General features: G+C 43.7%; 1 protein-coding gene across 1 annotated transcript; it reads right to left on the bottom strand.

Moving 5' to 3' along the window:
- Window positions 1-482: 482 nt before the first annotated feature.
- On the bottom strand, window positions 483-16687 carry LOC137325602 (di-N-acetylchitobiase-like). The gene is made up of 9 exons (XM_067990867.1): window positions 16556-16687; window positions 11784-11922; window positions 6999-7123; window positions 6386-6557; window positions 6199-6296; window positions 4877-5038; window positions 2412-2555; window positions 2096-2236; window positions 483-527 (listed from the first exon to the last, which is right to left on the bottom strand). Exons 1-9 carry the CDS (start codon window positions 16685-16687, stop codon window positions 483-485), a joined length of 1158 nt encoding a protein of 385 aa, XP_067846968.1.
- Window positions 16688-18129: the final 1442 nt, after the last annotated feature.

Genomic DNA, 18129 nt, shown 5'->3' with positions numbered 1-18129 from the left:
CTCAGCAACCTGCCCAACCCTCGTCGACAGAGGGAAATTCGGGAAACCGTGGTGTGATATCCTTTCCTCTTTCTCAGAAGTCGGATTTTCTCAGTATTCTCACATATATATATTGCGCTATTTTCTCAAATAAATACATTTGTAGAAAAGAAATGACTCTATTTGTGCAATTCACCACTCTAAAATGATACGAACATTTATCCTAAAGTAAGTAAAAGAAGAAATTCAGGATCTGAAGTCTTTATTGCTTGTTACCTGATAAGTAATGCAGAATAGGCAAGTTAACGGGTTTGCAGGAATGTGAAGAGGTTACTGAAATGTAAATCTGTCACCAATATCCCTTTAGGAGTGGAAAGGCCACTCATCACTTGGACTTGGAACTTGCTGGTTCAGAGGTCTTTCTACACCATTAACTAAGAGTCTTATTCCATTTTGGGTCGGAATTGCTTCAATGCTTTTGTTTTAAAGCAAACGTACAAATCCTATTGAAACAGCTGGAAATGCTCGAGAGCACAGGATAACGGAAACTAGAAGAAAGAAAAGAAAAAAGAGAACAGAAAAGAAAAAGAGAAAAGATCGAAAAAGAAAAAAGAGGAAAGGAAAGAAAGGAAAGAACTTGCCTTATCATTCTCAAGAAAAAAAGGGAAAAGAAAAAAAGAAAGTTTCCTTTTCTCACCCAGCCCATGATTAACTTGATAAGATGAAGTCATGTTTCCAGCTCTTTCAGCTTTAATGATGTTCACGGGTCCTATTGAGCAGTGTGATCTCCCTGACAGCTCTCTGCATTGCCAATTCAGTGCCTGCTCTAAACTGGTTCCTGTGCCCATTGGTACAATTGCCAGCGGGCTCCAGTCTGCTAACATGGAAAGATTAGATCAGTGGACTGATTCGCCGTCCCCCATTCTGACAACTTTGCTTCCTGTTCGACGAAACGATCACTTTACCTCGAGAAATCAGTTAAAGATATTAAAGATCAAGTATGGTCTTACTTACGTATTATTTAATGACAGCACCAATTTTATTGCCTTCTTTGTCTTATTATTTTCATCTATGAGATGGTTAGACCATAATCTCACGCACAGAGTTCGTCAAACAATATTGTGAATGAAGAAAACTGTGTCAGGAATAAAGACCAGGACAATTCTTGCTGGGTAATATTACAAAGTAAATAAAGATAAAATGGGACACAGACCTCCCTCCCCCCAACACTGAGTTTCACATGTTGGCAACGAGGAGGGCAAGTGATTAACTAAGGACTACTAAATATATGTGCCAAGATTAGACTTGAGGGGAATTTTTTTAACCGGTACCACAACTGTTTTATATTTACACAATCCCCACTTTCCTGGAGCAACACAACTAAAACACTTACTTTGGAAACATCACATTTTATTTTGTGAAATACGTGTTCCCGTAAAAATTTAAATTGCCTTTCAAGAATAGACAATTGTAAAGCACTCAGGTGGAATAAAATTCAAATGGTTACATTGTCTTGTAATATTACAATTAAATAAAAATACTAGCAGTACACAGGATACTATTATCTGGTCCGTTCACCCCCCCTTAATGGAGGAAAGTTGAAAATTAAAGTTATCTTGGTTCAAAATGATAACCAATCAAAATAAAATCATCAAAATCATTGTCAAGAATTAAGATGTGCATCAAACAGACAACACGCGTGTGCATATCAGAATTGGATTATTACCCAACGGGAAAGCTGACTTGTTTTCTGAATTGTAAATAATTAGCGGCGAGATGTTTTAACCTGCACTATCATTAAGCATTATGAAAGTCAATACAGATTTGATGCATTTTGTAAACAACTTGAGATGCCTGAAGTGACCAGATCTTGGAGTACAAATTGTATTCGTACATTTTCTTTTCATTGAATAGAAATTCGTTAGCTCGACAAAATGTTAAATCTGTTCCCTAGATCTGCGTTATCTTTAATTTCTAATGTTGGAAGCTAGCTCACTTTTTGCTGAGTTTACTTGCAAAATTAAATGATTACATTCTGTTAAGATGAGATGGTTCAACGTCGCCGTTTTCCTCACAAAGGGCAAAGAGCATTCCACATGTCTTCAGTTTGCTTTACTATGAAATGATCATCACTGTAGTTCAGCATATTTCCATTCCACATGCCTATGCCACGGAGTCTCAATTTCTTCATGATCGCTGACTTAATTGAAATGCTCTGTGGATCGTCATACCAGACCTCATGAAATGTATTATTAACCTGCCATAAAAAAATAAAGAGTTACACAGATAGGAGCGAGGGGTTTGGGTCAATGCTCAGTTCGAGACACTATGCTGAAAATCTTCATCAGCAGAAGACAGAATGGACTGAAATGTACGATGAGAAAATGCACAATGACAAATGAGCAAAACAATCTCAAAAATTAGGGACTTACGGCTACGGCCGGCAATTTCCTCAGGGCTTCTCCCACTCCGTCCCCTGACCATCGGCAGAAACTCCATTTCCGTGCACAAACGCGGTTTTCCGCTGCACGTCCACACAAGTAACGGGAACGGAGCAGGAGCAGCTCCAAGTCTATCTTTTTTAACACCCAAACCAATTAACTCATCTGGATGCTGTGCAACACATGAACATAAGGCACACATTGAAAGCACAGACGGGACCTCAGTTTAACGTGTCATCTGAAGGACGGCACCTCCGACAGTGCAGCACTCCCTCAGTACAGCAATTTCGAAAAATCCACATGAACAGCCCAGATGTCAATTCGGATGCAACAAGTCAAAAGATTATGGTGTTTGATTGGGAAAAAAATGATTTGGGGGAAATAGAAAGAGATAGATGACTTGCAAGTCAGAGTTAGCATGGGCCTCCAGAGAAAATGATTTAAAAAAATAAATCGAATTATCCAAGGTCTGATTTAACTCAATGTGGAACATTCTATCATTTCAAAATAATCTTTTCAAATTGCTCAAAGTAACAAAATATTGCAATCGAAAGGTGGAAAACATGATTTCAATGTTACTGCTGAAAGCTCAAGCATCACAGCCTTTGACTGCAGTGCATCAAGTATCTCAGCAAACTTGGCCAACGTCAATTAGACATGTGACTAGGTATTTTTTTATATTCGTTCATGGGATGTGGGCGTCGCTGGCGAGGCCGGCATTTATTGCCCATCCCTCATTGCCCTTGAGAAGGTGGTGGTGAGCCGCCTTCTTGAACTGCTGCAGTCCGTGTGGTGACGGTTCTCCCACAGTGTTGTTAGGAAGGGAGTTCCAGGATTTTGACCCAGCGACGATGAAGGAACGGCGATATATTTCCAAGTCGGGATGGTATGTGACTTGGAAGGGAACATACAGGTGGTGTTGTTTCCATGTGCCTGCTGCTCTTGTCCTTCTAGATGGTAGAGGTCGCGGGTTTGGGAGGTGCTGTCGAAGAAGCCTTGGCGAGTGGCTGCAGTGCATCCTGTGGATAGTACGCACTGCAGCCACTGTGCGCCGGTGGTGAAGGGAGTGAATGTTTAGGGTGGTGGAACCAATCAAGCGGCTGCTTTATCTTGGATGGTGTCGAGCTTCCTGAGTGTTGTTGGAGCTGCACTCATCCAAGCAAGTGGAGAGTATTCCATCACACTCCTGACTTGTGCCTTGTAGATGGTGGAAAGGCTTTGGAGAGTCAGGAGGTGAGTCACTCGCCACAGAATACCCAGCCTCTGACCTGCTCTCGTAGCCACAGTATTTATATGGCTGGTCCAGTTAAGTTTCTGGTCAATGGTGACCCCCAGGATGTTGATGGTGGGGGATTTGGTGATGGTAATGCCGTTGAATGTCAAGGGGAGGTGGTTGGAGCCTCTCTTGTTGGAGATGGGCATTGCCTGTCACTTATCTGGCGCGAATGTTACTTGCCACTTATGAGCCCAAGCCTGGATGTTGTCCAGGTCTTGCTGCGTGCGGGATCAGACTGCTTCATTATTTGAGGGGTTGCGAATGGAACTGAACACTGTGCAATCATCAGCGAACATCCCCATTTCTGACCTTATGATGGAGGGAAGGTCATTGATGAAGACAGGACATACCCAGGGATGGTGATGGAAGAGTCTGGGAAGTTGGTTGAAAGATATGTGCGTATGGCTGTGTCAGGCTGTTGCTTGACTAGTCTGTGGGACAGCGCTCCCAATTTTGGCACAAGTCCCCAGATGTGAGTGAGGAGGACTTTGCAGGGTCGACTGGGCTTGTTTTGCCGTTGTCGTGTCCGGTGCCTAGTGGTCCGATGCCGGGTGGTCCATCCGGTTTTATTCTCATTATGACTTTTCGTATCTGGATTTTACAACTGAGTGGTTTGCGAGGCCATTTCAGAGGGCAATTAAGAATCAACCACATTGCTGTGGGTCTGGAGTCACATATAGGCCAGACCGGGTAAGGACGGCAGGTTTCCTTTCCTGAAGGACATTAGAACGCAGTAGGTCGAGAGTGTGTGGTATTTGCTACTGTGCAGTTTTCTTATGTACAGGGCACGCTACCGTCAATCTTTTGTGCTAAATTGATCATCAAATGGGAGACAGGGGCACACATTTCACAAACCAAACAATCGCTAATTTTCACAGGAGGGTCAATATGGGTTGTGCAAAGTGATCGATTTGAAAAGACCACAGCTCATCTCATTTTTTGCAACTGGTCATACACAATGTCTTAACAAACGGAACTGGGTTTGGTGCTTTGTCTGTCAACTCCCATTTTCTTGGCTATTCTCCAACTACACACATTTTCTACTGTATAAACTGTACATTCTGAACTGTGCTGAATCCTGTACACAGGGAATATTGAATCATGAAATACTGCAAGCTTTGCATTCTGCAAAGAATGGACAATGCACAACTCTCCATTGTGTTTTGATTGATAGTCTTACCATGTAGATATAAGACGGGACTTTCTGCTCATCATCCCAATATCTGCCAGTAATTGATTTGTGCACATGCTGTACGATCTCTTTGTATGGGACCTGACGTCCAGCTGCATTACTGCAAGGGGCACCTCGGAAAGGAATCTTTTCCAATACACACCTACCAGTCTGAAAATACAAAAGGATGAAAATATAGTTACTTTGGGAACTTCAAAAATGCAGTAACAACATGACTGATCTCTAAGTGTAAAGAGGAACAATTAGAGAAAAATAAGTTTTACAATTTGGACAGGAGGGTCTCTCACTGAAATATATAAAATTAAATAGTACATTTATAGACAAGGACAAGGTTGTAATTTCAAATAGACAGCAACAAGACTGAATATAGAAGATTACGGAGTGATCTAATTGACGTGTTTAAGATGATCAAAGCAGTTGATAGGGTAGATAGAGAGAAAGTATTTCCTCTGGTGGGAGAGTCCAGAACAAGGGGACATAACCTGAAAATTAGAGCAAGGCTGTTCAGGGGTGATGTCAGGAAGCACTTCTTCACGAAAAGGGCCGTGGAAATCTGGAATTCTCTCCCCCAAAAAGCTGTTGAGGCTCGGTCAATTGAAAACTTCAAAACTGAAATTGATAGATTTTTGTTAGGGAAGGGTATTAAGGGTTATGGAACCAAGGTGTGTAGATGGAATGAAGATACAGATCAGACATGATCTAATTGAATGGCGGAACAGCTTGAGAGGCTGAATGGCCTCCTCCTGTTCCTATGTTCTTATGATCCCTTGTGTTAAAAGGATGAGCTTTGAGAAAAGATTAGAGAAGCTTAAGATTTACAGCCGAGAAGAATGCAGTTAAGGGGAGGCCTCAGTGGAATAAAATGTTAAATAGCACAGATAAGGTAAGCCCAGAGAGCAAGCACTGCAAACAAATAATTTCTCCAGAACAGTGAATCAATGGGATATTTTGCACAGCAACAAGACAATCATAACATCATAGTATCATAGTAAGTACAGCAAGGGAGGAGGTCATTCGGCCCATCATGCCTGTGCTGGCTCGTCACAAGAACTATCCAATTAGTCCCATTCCTCTGCTCTTTCCCCATCGCCCTGTAAATTTTTCCCCTCAAGTATTTATCCAATTCCCTTTTGAAAGTGAATATTAAATCTGCTTCCACCACCCTTTCAGGCAGTGCATTCCAGATCATAACAACTCGCTGCGTAAAAAAAATGTTTCCCCAGATCACCTCTGGCTCTTTTGTAATGGTTTACAATAGTCTATTCTAAATAATTCGGATTACTGAAAGCCAGATAATGACAAAACCTTACCTCAAAAAACTGTGTGCAAGGATAGTCATAACCATACCATGGAACTCCCAACACGAGCTTTCTGGAATCAATTCCCAGATTGATATAAGCGGAGTAACCTAAATGGGGAAAAAAAATAATGAGGGTCTTAGATTCACATTGATATCGGGCAGGTAGACCCTGAACCAGATGGTCTTATTGTACATACCTGATAAAGTCTGGTAATAGGGAGCATTTGCCTTTGCAAAGCAATTGTCCCACATTTGACTCTGCATATCATAGGACATCACAAATAAAAAGTCAGAGGAATTTGCAATTCTCAAAAAGTCATAGCATCGGCCATCAATGCAGTCTGGAGACCAAGGCACGTTAAATGTGACCTAAGGGCCAAAGAGTAACAAGAAGAAGTTAGTTTCATCTCATACCTTATGTTGGATATCACTAGTAGTTATATGGTTTTTATATGCACTCGCACATGGTCCATGGGAACTGTGAATTTAACAGGTTAGGAGTTCGACAGTGTTCATGACTGTATAAAAAGGAACAGGATAAAGTTGGGGCAAATTGTGAGTTAGAATTAATAGGATCCTCGGTTATCAAATATTAATCAGGTTCAATTCCCCACTGCTCACTCACCTTCTTCCTCCAATTTTCTGTCAGTTTTCTCTCCTCCTCTCCAAAAGGCATTAAGTTGTAACCAAATTGTAGTCCCAAAAGGGCCAGCCACACTCCAATACTGAGTCAAAGTGGCCAAAGTTCTTTTACGCGAGGCCAGACATTGAGTGCTGGCAGGCTATTTTAACATGGGTGGGGGGACTAACCCAATTGGTGGCCATCTGCACGGTCACACTTCCAGTGGGAGGTTTCCAGATAATGATCAGATGGTTCATTTGACCTTCCCCGACCCAGTGGCACTCGGGGTAAATTGTGCCCTCCAACATCCCAGCTGAAATCAGATAACTCAGCACGAACCAGGATTTGCATGGCTCATGTAGTCACTGCCTGAACAAGAAGGCATTCGGGAGCCGAAGGTCAAGAATTAAATCACTGTAATCTGAGTTAGCAAAGTCCGTTATGTGCAAACTTCTCAGCAGTGAAAGTCTGCTTCAAACTTTACCCAATAAAAATGCAGAGAGTGATTTCCTTTTTTGCCTACTTAATGGTCCCTTTATTTCAAAGTAACTCATTAGATATAAACTGTGGGACATTTCTGAAGGATGTTATAGGGCTTGACATTAAGACAAACATTTCTTCCTTTGAAGAAGTGTTTTGACGGAGTAAATAAGGAGAAAATGTTCCCAGTGGCAGGAGGGTTGATAGCCAGAGGACACAGCTTTCAGGAGATTGGCAAAAGAATGAGAGGGGAGATGAGGAGAATTTTTTTTACACAGAGAGTTGTTATGATCTGGAATATAAAACCAGAAAGGGTGGTGGAAGCAGATTCAACAGTAACTTTCAAAAGGGAATTGGATAAATACTTGAAGGGGAAAAAATTCCAGGGCAATGTTCTTATGTTCTTATGAACAGGGGAGTGGGATTAATTGGATAGCTCTTTCAAAGAGCCAACACAGGCACGCTGGGCCGAACGGCCTCCTACTGTGCTGGAACCTTCTGAGAACCTATGTGAAAATTACAGTTCGAACTATGCCATCCATGGAAGCTGGAACTCAAGTCACTTGTATCATTCTGGGCTACAAGTGATGCAGCATCAAGTTTGCTGTATATCCAGCTTAAACTGATTCAATCTAAAATTTCTAACCTCAGCAATTGTCAAAGCAGCTTTGTAACAAGATGATGCACTGATAAACAGCAGCGAAAAATCATGATTTCAATTCACTTATCCAGAAAAATATCAATCTTCCTTTATGATTAAGTAGAAAGTAAATTGCTTATCCCCATTTAATTAAAAAAATGGCTTCTTTACCTGAGACCCAGGTATTTCACGGTGGAACACATCCATGGTTTCGGAAACCAGTTGAGGGATCTTGAAATAACCTCGAGATGGTTTTTTAACAGCAATGTTCACATCCAAATTGATTCCATCCATAAATTGCCTTTTTGCCAACTGCAATTGCTTATCGACCCACTTTTCTCGGCGTTGTTTGTATACAGTGTTCCATAGTGAAAAAACTCCTGGTGAAGGGTGAAGAAACAACTTCCAATTATAGAGCATCATTCGCACAACATTGTGTCCCAAGACACGATGCAGGACAGAATTGCCAACATCAGGTAGGAAGTAGTAGAGGAAGATTTAGCTCGAATTTGTATTTACATAGTGCCTGACACATCCTCAGGATGTCCTTAAATGCTTCATCGCCAATTAATTATTTTTGAAGCATAATCACTGTTGCTTTGTAAGCAGATGTGGTCGCTAATTTGTACCCAGAGAGGCCCCACAAATAGGAAATTAGATAAATGGCCAGTTCATCTGATTTGGTGATGTAGGTTGAGGGATGAATGTTGTCCAGGACACCAGGAGAACTCCCTGTTCTTTGAATTGTGCCAATGGGATCTTTTACATCCAACAGAATAGGCAGGTGGAGCCCTTGTTTAAGGTCTCATCTGAATCACAGCACCTCTGAAACATTCACCTGAGGAAGGAGGAAGCCTCCGAAAGCTTGTGATTTTCAAATAAAATCGTTGGACTTGGTTCCAATTTTCACTTGGTGTTGTAAAATTGTTTACAACAGCACCTCTGGCAATGCAGCATTCCCTCAGTACTGCACTTATGTGTCAAGTCCTGGAGTAAACCCAAAACCTTCTGACCCAGGAGGAGAGACACAGTGCTAAAGCTGAGCCATGCTGACACGTGAGGGAAGAGACCAAAGGCGCAGTCAAACAGGTCGGTTTTGATGAGGCTTTCGAAGATAGGAAGAGAAATAGCAAGACAAAGAGGTTGAAGAAGAAGAATCTGGAGTTCAAGAGGGTCACAGCTGAAGGTTCTGCCATTGATGGAGGAAGAGGAGAAATCTCAGCGGCCCAGAGTCGGAAGAATGGAGCGTGTGTGCTGGGCTCTGGACACAATTGGGTCGGGCTTTCATTAAACTGCATTCTTCATTCTAAATCCTGGCATCAGTGGCAGACTGCTGCTGTGCCAGGGAATAAAAGTTCCACCTATCTATTTATAGGTTATTAAAAACAGTATGTCCTGTCATCTTTCTGTTCAAAAATTCTTTGTCAACAGTATCTTTTGTTTTTCTATTTTAATTGTGTTCACATCTGGTGACGCCCGTCCTGTCACCTTTGTAATTGAATTTTGCCTATAATGTGGCCTGTGGTTATATAGTTCCACACGACGGCCATCAAGTGATGGTGTGAACAGTTTTTATTTGAAGGCCTCAGCCTGTCTCCAAAGCCTGGACATATCCTTCTCCCTCATATACTTCTGCAGCTTCCCCTTAAATGCATCTATGTCATTTGCATCAGCCACTCCATGTGGTTGCAAGTTCCACATTCTTACCACTCACTGACGAAAGAAGTTTTTCCTGAATTCCCTATTGGATTTATTTGTGACTATCTTATAGTTTTGGATGACCTCTAGTTTTCGACTTGCCCACAAATGGAAAATTATGAACATATGAACATACGAGAGCTGGGGTAGGCCATTCGGCTCCTCGAGCCTGCTCTGCTATTTGGTAAGATCATGATTGATCTGATTGTGACCTCAACCCCACTTACCTGTCTACCGACTATAACCTTTGACTCCCTTGTTAATCAGGAGTCTATCTAACTCAGCCTTAGAAATATTCAATGACCCTGCCTCCACCGCTCCCTGGCAAGGGAGTTCGACAGACTCACGACCCTCTGAGAGAAAAAATTCCTCCACACCTCCGTCTTAAATGGGAGACCCATTATTTTTAAACTGGTGGCCCCTAGTTCTAGTATCTCCCACAAAGGGAAACCTCCTCTCATCATCTACCCTTCTAGTCCCCTCAGGATCTCATATGTTTCAATAAGATAACCTCTCGTTCTTCTAAATTCCAGTGTATGCAGGCCCAACTTATCCAACCTTTCCTCAAAAGATAACCCCCTCATCTGAGGAATCAGTCGAGTGAACCTTCTCTGAACTACCTCCAAGCAATTATTTCCTTTCTTAAATAAGAAGACCAAAACTGCACACAGTATTTGAGATGTGGTCTCACCAATGCCCTGTACAACTGTAGCAAAACATCTCTACTTTTATATTCCATTCCCCTTGCAATAAATGACAATATTCCATTTGCCTTCCTAATCACTTGCTGTACCTGCATACTAACTTTTTGTGATTCATGTACTCGGACACTGATTCCTGTGGCACTCGTTACATCTTGCCAATTCATAATTTTAAAGACCTCTATCAGATCACCACTCAGTCTTCCCTTTTCTAGAGAAAAGAGCCCCAGCCTGTTCAGTCTTTCCTGATAGTTATACTCTCTCAGTTCTGATATAATCCTTGTAAATCCTTTTTGCACTTTCTCCAGTACTTCTGTATCTTTTTGTAGTATGGAGACCAGAACTGTGCACAGTACTCTCAGTGTTTTCTAACCAAGGACCTATACATGATTAACATAACTTCTCTGCTGTGAATTATTTTCCTCCAGAAATGAATCCCAATGATTTGTTTGTGCTTTTTACGGCTTTCTTAACCAAGCATTTCTGCTGAAATGCTCCAGGCAAGTACAGAAGATCGGAATAGGGCGACGATGAGGGAAGCGGTGGTTCGGGCACCGAACTTGCAGGAACATGTGAGGGGTGAGGGACTGATGCTTCCAAAGATGTCAATAGCAGTTTGGTCGCATTCCATTAGACCACCCTCCTCCCCAACAAGACATGTTAGACCCTCCATTCCCCGATCTCCCCAATACTGCCAGATCCCAGCAATCCCTGACCATCTCCTGAGTCCTTGCTGGATCCCACAATCTCCCTCCTCAGAATTCTCCCCCTCCCCTACTCCTAGATCAGAAGACTCCCACTCAGTGCTCACGAATCCAGCAAGTTTGGGAGGTGAAAAGTAGAATAAAAATACATCACCAGTCAATCTCCCATGGCAATGGACAAAGAGAGTCCAGACTTGTGTAGTATTCAGACGAAGCAGGATTGGAGTGTGGGGGATAATTCAACCAGGGTGTTCAGATGTAACTCAGTCCCCATTGTGAAATCATGAATTTTGTCCTGATATTTAATATAATACTTTGATCAATTATAATTTTTATTTAAATGGCAATTTGAGCTGAAAGATGCAAAACAGAGGTGCTACAGTGCCACCACTGGTGGGGAGGATGTAATTACAGTGCATCAAGTTTACGGAGACAGTTCCCATTATAAATGTGGACAGAGGAATTTATAAATGGAAAAAGTTGCAACAAAAGTGTGAAAAACTTGAGAACAGAAAGTAAGGTTTTGTTGACAGGAGGTGTGTGTGGATATAAGATTTTTCACATGCAATAGATGGAATGTAGAATAATTTGCGAGAGCTGTACCGGAGCTGGAGGGGAATTTCAGCACTGTAATGTCAAAAATAGCAATTCAAGGCTGTGCACTGAATGTCCTTTTATGTGGTTTTCAATAATACAGCTTGCATTGGAAGACAGAAGGACATTTGTTTTTTCTGTGATAAAATTACTTACCTCTCAGGACAACTCGAACTTGATTCGCATGAGCATAACACAAAAGCTCAGGATCGTATGGTCCAAAGGCTGCAATAGTCGTGACCTTAAACCAGTCATAATACTTCCAATCCTTTCCTCCAACATCAAAGACAAAGACCTAGTACAAAATAAAGCAGTCAATTGCAGTAATGAAGGGCAGAAAACTGCCATTTAAAAATAGATATTTTCACAATCAATGGCCCAGATTTTGTTGACAAAATAACGGTGAGGCGAATGGGGCTCGTTTTATTTATGTGTAAATGGTACAGCAACTTCAGGCGAGGGGCAGATACGCAGTTAAACTCAAACATCCACAAGTTGCTGACCGAGTTGGGCTGCTCCGCTGTTAGCTTCACGAAAACAGCATCCAGCTATCTTGCTCAACCTTAAAATGCATTGAACGACGTGAAGTTCATGTATTTGTGCAGGAGATTCAAACTGAACTCGCCATGGAAAGTTACGTCTTTTCCATTCCAGTCTAAGTAACTTTTTAACGACGGTGAATGTGTTCATTATCGGCAATCAAGATCTCTGGCACTGATAATTAACTATTACAAGAGTGGAGTCTCATTCCTTCAGGATTTAATTGCTGTTGGAGATTTTAAAAATGTCAATTTTAAAATTAAAACTTTTTTTCACTTCCCCTTTCACTCACTTCTCAATCCTTGCACTGTGAATTTCACTACCTTCAATCTCATTGGTTAAGGAGATACCCTGTTTCTTGCCCTGTTCACTCAGCTCCCAAATGCCCTGTTTCACTCACTGCCCCGTTATCAGTTCGCACTTTCAGCAACTTGCCACTCAAAAACGTGCAAGGGCAGGTCCAAGTAACGGCAAGCACCGTTAGATGCCCTGTTAGAGCAAAATTTGGCCCATTATCATTTCCCCAGGTTACGGGGTAAGGAACGGCTGGTGAACTGATTCTCAGGTTACCACCAATGTCGATCTAAATGCAGCCACCAGAAAAAAAGAATATGCTAAAGAGCAACAACCTCTCAGAACTTCCATCTCCACAATAGTGCAGGTGAGAGGAACTGAACAACATGAGGAAACGGAGCTCACATCCCAATACTCCATTCCAAGTGTTGGTGCTCAATACACTTCAAAAGGACAACTTAAACTAAATAAACTCTTTATACAAGGGATTTTAGTGTTCCAGTTTAAAAAATTTTGCATTCAAGGTACCTGGTGTCAAATCAAGCATTTCTACCATGAGACCAGCAAGACTAGATCAGAATATAGTTCCCGAGAAAGAGAAACAGCGCATACTGCACCAGTGTGACATTTTTCCATTTCCCACACCAACCATCCTGTGTTCTCAAATGAGACTGCCTGTTTAGTGCTGCAGTTTAGTTCATCACAGTTTTGTGATTTGGGCCCTTTGAGTTGGACTGAGACTATCAAACATGCATCATCTGAGCTGACACTTTTGTGCAGTAATGAGAGAGTGCTGCATTGTTGGAGGGGTTGTCTTTTGGATGAGATGTTAAAGTGGATCTAATAGAACGCTGGCAATATTGAAGAGCAGGGAGTTCTCTTGGTGTCCTGGCCAACAATTATCTCTCAACCAACATCAGCAGAAACACATTAACTGTTCATTCATGCAACTTGCTGTTTGTGGGACCTTGCTCTGCACATATCAGCAGAATTGTATTCCAGCACAATCTGTAACCTCATAGCCCGGCATATTCCACTCTCTACCATTATCAAAAAGCCAGGGGATCAACCCTGATTCATTGAGGAGTGCAGAAGAGCATGTCAGGAGCAGCACCAGGCGTACCTAAAAATGAGGTGCCAACTGGGTGCAGCTGCAACACAGGACTACATGCATGCTAAACAGCGGAAGCAACATGCTATACACATAGATAAGAGATTCCACAACAACCAACGGTTCAGATCAAAGCTCTGCAGTCTTGCCACACCCAGTCATGAAATGTGGTGGACAATTGAACAACTAACGGGAGGAGGAGGCTCTGTAAACATGCCCATCTTCAATGATGGCGGAGTCCAACACGTGAGTGCAAAAGACAAGGCTGAAGAATTTGCAACCATCTTCAGCAAAAAGTGCCAAGTAGATGATCCATCTCAACCTCCTCCTGACATCCCCACCATCACAGAAGACAGTCTTCAGCCAATTCGATTCACTCCACGTGATATCAAGAAACAGCTGAGTGCATTGCATACATCAAAGGTTATGGGCCCCGGCAACATCCCGACTGTAGTGCTGAAGACTCGTGCTCCAGGACTCGCGACGCCTCCAGCCAAACTGTTCCAGTGAAACTACAACACTGGCATCTATCCAACAATGTGGAAAATTGTCCAGGTACGTCCTGTCCACAAAAAGCAGGACAAATCCAATCCGGCCAATTACTGCCCCATCAGTCTACTCTCAATCATTAGCAAAGTGATGGAAGGTGTCATCGACAATGCTATCAAACGACACTTACTCACCATTAACCTGCTCACCGATGCTCAGTTTGGTTCCCGCCTCCAGACCTCATTACAGCCTAGGTCCAAACATGGACAAAAGAGCTGAATTCCAGAGGTGAGGTGAGAGTGACAGCCCTTGAAATCAAGGCAGTATTTGACCGAGTGTGGCACCAAGGAGCCCGAGTAAAATTGAAGTCAATGGGAATCAGGGGGAAATCTCTCCAGTGGCTAGAGTCATACCTAGCACAAAGGAAGATGGTAGTGCTTGTTGGAGGACAATCATCTCAGCCCCAAGACATTGCTGCAGGAGTTCCTCAGGGCAGTGACCAAGGCCCAACCATCTTCAGCTGCTTCATCAATGATCTTCCCTCCATCATATGGTCAGAAATGGGGATGTTCACTGAATATTGCACAGTGTTCAGTTCCATTCTCAACCCCTCAGATAATGAAGCAGTCCGAGCCCCAATGCAGCAAGACCTGGACAACATCCAGGTTTGGGCTGAATAGTGGCAAGTAACATTCACGCCAGACAAGTGCCAGGCAATGACCACCTCCAACAAGAGAGAGTCTAACCACCTCCCCTTGACATTCAACGGCATTATCATCAACATCCTGGGGGTCACCATTGACCAGAAACTGAACTGGACCAGCCATATAAATTCGGTGGCTACAAGAGCAAGTCAGAGGTTGGGTATTCTGTGGTGATTGACTCACCTCCTGACTCCCAAAACCTTTCCACCATCTACAAGGCACGAGTCAGGAGTGTGATGGAATACTCTCCACTTGCCTGGATGAGTGCAGCTCCAACAACACTCAAGAACTCCACACCATCCAGGACAATGCAGCCCGCTTGATTGGTACCCCATCCACCACCCTAAACATTCACTCCCTTCACCACCGGCGCACAATGGCTGCAGTGTGTACCATCCACGGGATGCATTGTCGCAACTGTCCAAGGCTTCTTCGACAGCACCTCCCAAACCCGCCACCTCTACCACCTAGAAGGACAAGGGCAGCAGTCACATGGGAACAACACCACATGCACGTTCCCCTCCAAGTCACACACCATCCCAACTTGGAATTATATCGCCATTCCTTCATCGTCGCTGGATCAAAATCATGAACTCCCCACCTAACAGCACTGTGGGAGAACCTTCACCACACGGACTGCAGCGGTTCAAGAAGGCGGCTCACCACCACCTTCTCAAGGGCAATTCGGGATGGGCAATAAATGCTGGCATTGCCAGCGACGCCCACATCCCATGAACAAATAAAAAAAAATTGCCGCTGAGTTTGCCGACAACACTTCAAAAAGTGATTCATTTCATGTGAAGTTCTTTGGGACATCCTGAGGACATGAGGTGCGACATAAATTCATGTTTATTCATTCTTGGAACCAACAGACAGAGGAGACTTTTATCCCACCCATCTGTCAGAAGAATGTTTTGTTGGTGGGAAGGTGGGGGAAGTGGGATAAAAGCAGAATGAACACATCGAGCCTGCAGGTTATATTGGTGGTGCTCTTGTTGCTGCCACACTGCCCACTTAGTAACATTGCTCTGAAGTAAATACTGACCTCATCAATACAGTCAGCAGTTACAGAGTCATTTTGCAACCAATGTATTTTTTAAAGATCTGTTACGTTGTATTCAGTTTAATCGTGGCCAAGGTCCCAGTTTTACAATGAGTGAAAAAGTCAAATGTCATTTTTATGACATGAGATTCCAGGATTTTCAATATTCTGTGGAAACCACAAACTGGTGACCTTAACCATGGTATTAGACAGACACACTGCAGGAGTTAGATCACACATCATTTAAGACTCTGCACATTGCAGAAATATATTTAAAAAACACATTTTATGGAAGCTGCACTTGTTAAAATATCTTTGCACTGCTCAATACTACTGTTCGTCCTATTTTATACAAACTGTAACTATACCAATATTAACACTTTAACATACGTATTATAATATGAGACACTTTGCATTTCAACAATAATCAGACATTCCTCCCCCCACTACCCCCATCCCAATAGCTCCACCTGTCCCTCACCCCGACCCACACCCCTCAGACTGTTCCGAACACCCACCCACGACCCACGAACACCCACCCTCGGCCCCCAAACACCATCCCCCAGCCCCCAAACACCCACCCACGACCCACGAACACCCACCCACGACCCACGAACACCCACCCTCGGCCCCCAAACACCATCCCCCAGCCCACGAACACCCACCCCCGGCCCCCGAACACCCACCCCCAGCCCCCGAACACCCACCCCCAGCCCCCAAACACCCACCCCAAGCCCCGAACACCCACCTCGAACTCATGCTCCACGGTCACGGGTTCGCACAGAATCCGATCCGAACATGGACAGCCGGACCCAGAGCCGCAGCAGACCCACAGCACGAGCACGACCAGGGCCTGCACCAATTCCAAACTCCAGCGCATCCTCTCCGCCTGAGCTCTGCCCGATATGAAGATCCACCAGATGCAGCAAGATCATTTATTGAAATCCACCCGGATGTGACTGATGATGACACCTCCTGAGTCTCTCTCTCTCTCTCTCTCTCTGTGTTGGTGGATGTGGCAATCGTGAAATGTTGTTACAATCTTCATACTCTGAAATGCAACATTTACAGGGACGTTCTCTTCTCCCCCTTCCTCCAAATCTTGGCCAACAGCAAACAGAGAAACTAATATAGGAAAAAGAATGAACTTGCATTTTTTAGCGCCTTTCATGACCTCAGAATGTCTCAAAGTGCTTCATCCCTCTCCATAACCAAAGTTTGAGGCTGAACCAGACCGTTTGCAAACTTGGAGTCCTATTTGACCCTGAGATGAGCTTCTGACCACAAATCCTCTCCATCACCAAGACTGCCTACATCTACCTCCATAACGTTGCCTTCTCTGACCCTGCCTCAGCTCATCTGCTGCTGAAATCCTCATCCATGCCTTTGATACCTCAAGAATTGACTATTCCAATGCTCTCCCACCGGCCTCTCATCTTCCACCCTCCAAAACCTTGAGCTCATCCAGAACTCTGCTGCCCGTATCCTAACTCACACCAATTCCCATTCACCAATCACACCTGTGCTCGCTGACCTACATTGGTTCCCAGTCCACCGACAACTCGAATTTAAAATCTATCCCTCAACCAACAACGAAATGTAAACCAGATTATTTGGTCATTAATTTTATTGCTGTTTGCGGGATCTTACTGTGCGCGAATTGGCTGCCGCGTTTCTAACCTTTACAATCATCCTTGTTTCAAATCCCACCATGGCCTCTCCCCTCCCTATCTCTGCAAATGCCTCCAGCTATACAACCCTCCGACAACTCTGCGTTCCTCCAATTCTGGACTCTTGCGCATCCCCGATTTTAATCGCTCCACCACTGGCGGCCATGCCTTCAGCTGCCTCGGCCTTAAGCTCTGGAATTCCCTCCCTCAGCCTTTTTGCCTCTCTCCCTCTCTCTCCTCCTTGAAGACACTCCAGCGAGTGACTCACCTTCTGACTCCCCAAAGCCTTTCCACCATCTACAAGACACGAGTCAGGAGTGTGATGGAATAATCTCCACTTGCCTGGATGAGTGTAGCTCCAACAACACTCAAGAAGCTCGACACCATCCAGGACACAGCAACCCGTTTGATTGTCACCCCATCCACCACCCTAAACATTCACTCCCTTCATCACTGTGGCTGCAGTATGTACCATCTACAGGATACACTGCAGCAACTCACCAAGGCTTCATCGACATCACCTCCCAAACCCGCGAACTCTACCACCTAGAAGGACAAGGGCATCAGGCAGATGGGAACAACACCACCTGCACGTTCCCCTTCAAGTCACACACCATCCCGACTTGGAAATATATCACCGTGCCGTCATCGT

This window comes from Heptranchias perlo, chromosome 9 (genome assembly GCF_035084215.1).
Source record: "Heptranchias perlo isolate sHepPer1 chromosome 9, sHepPer1.hap1, whole genome shotgun sequence".
In the NCBI taxonomy this organism is placed as follows: Eukaryota; Metazoa; Chordata; class Chondrichthyes; order Hexanchiformes; family Hexanchidae; genus Heptranchias; species Heptranchias perlo.
Note: the sequence above shows the minus strand (reverse complement) of the source record. Positions and strands in the feature narration are given on the sequence as shown.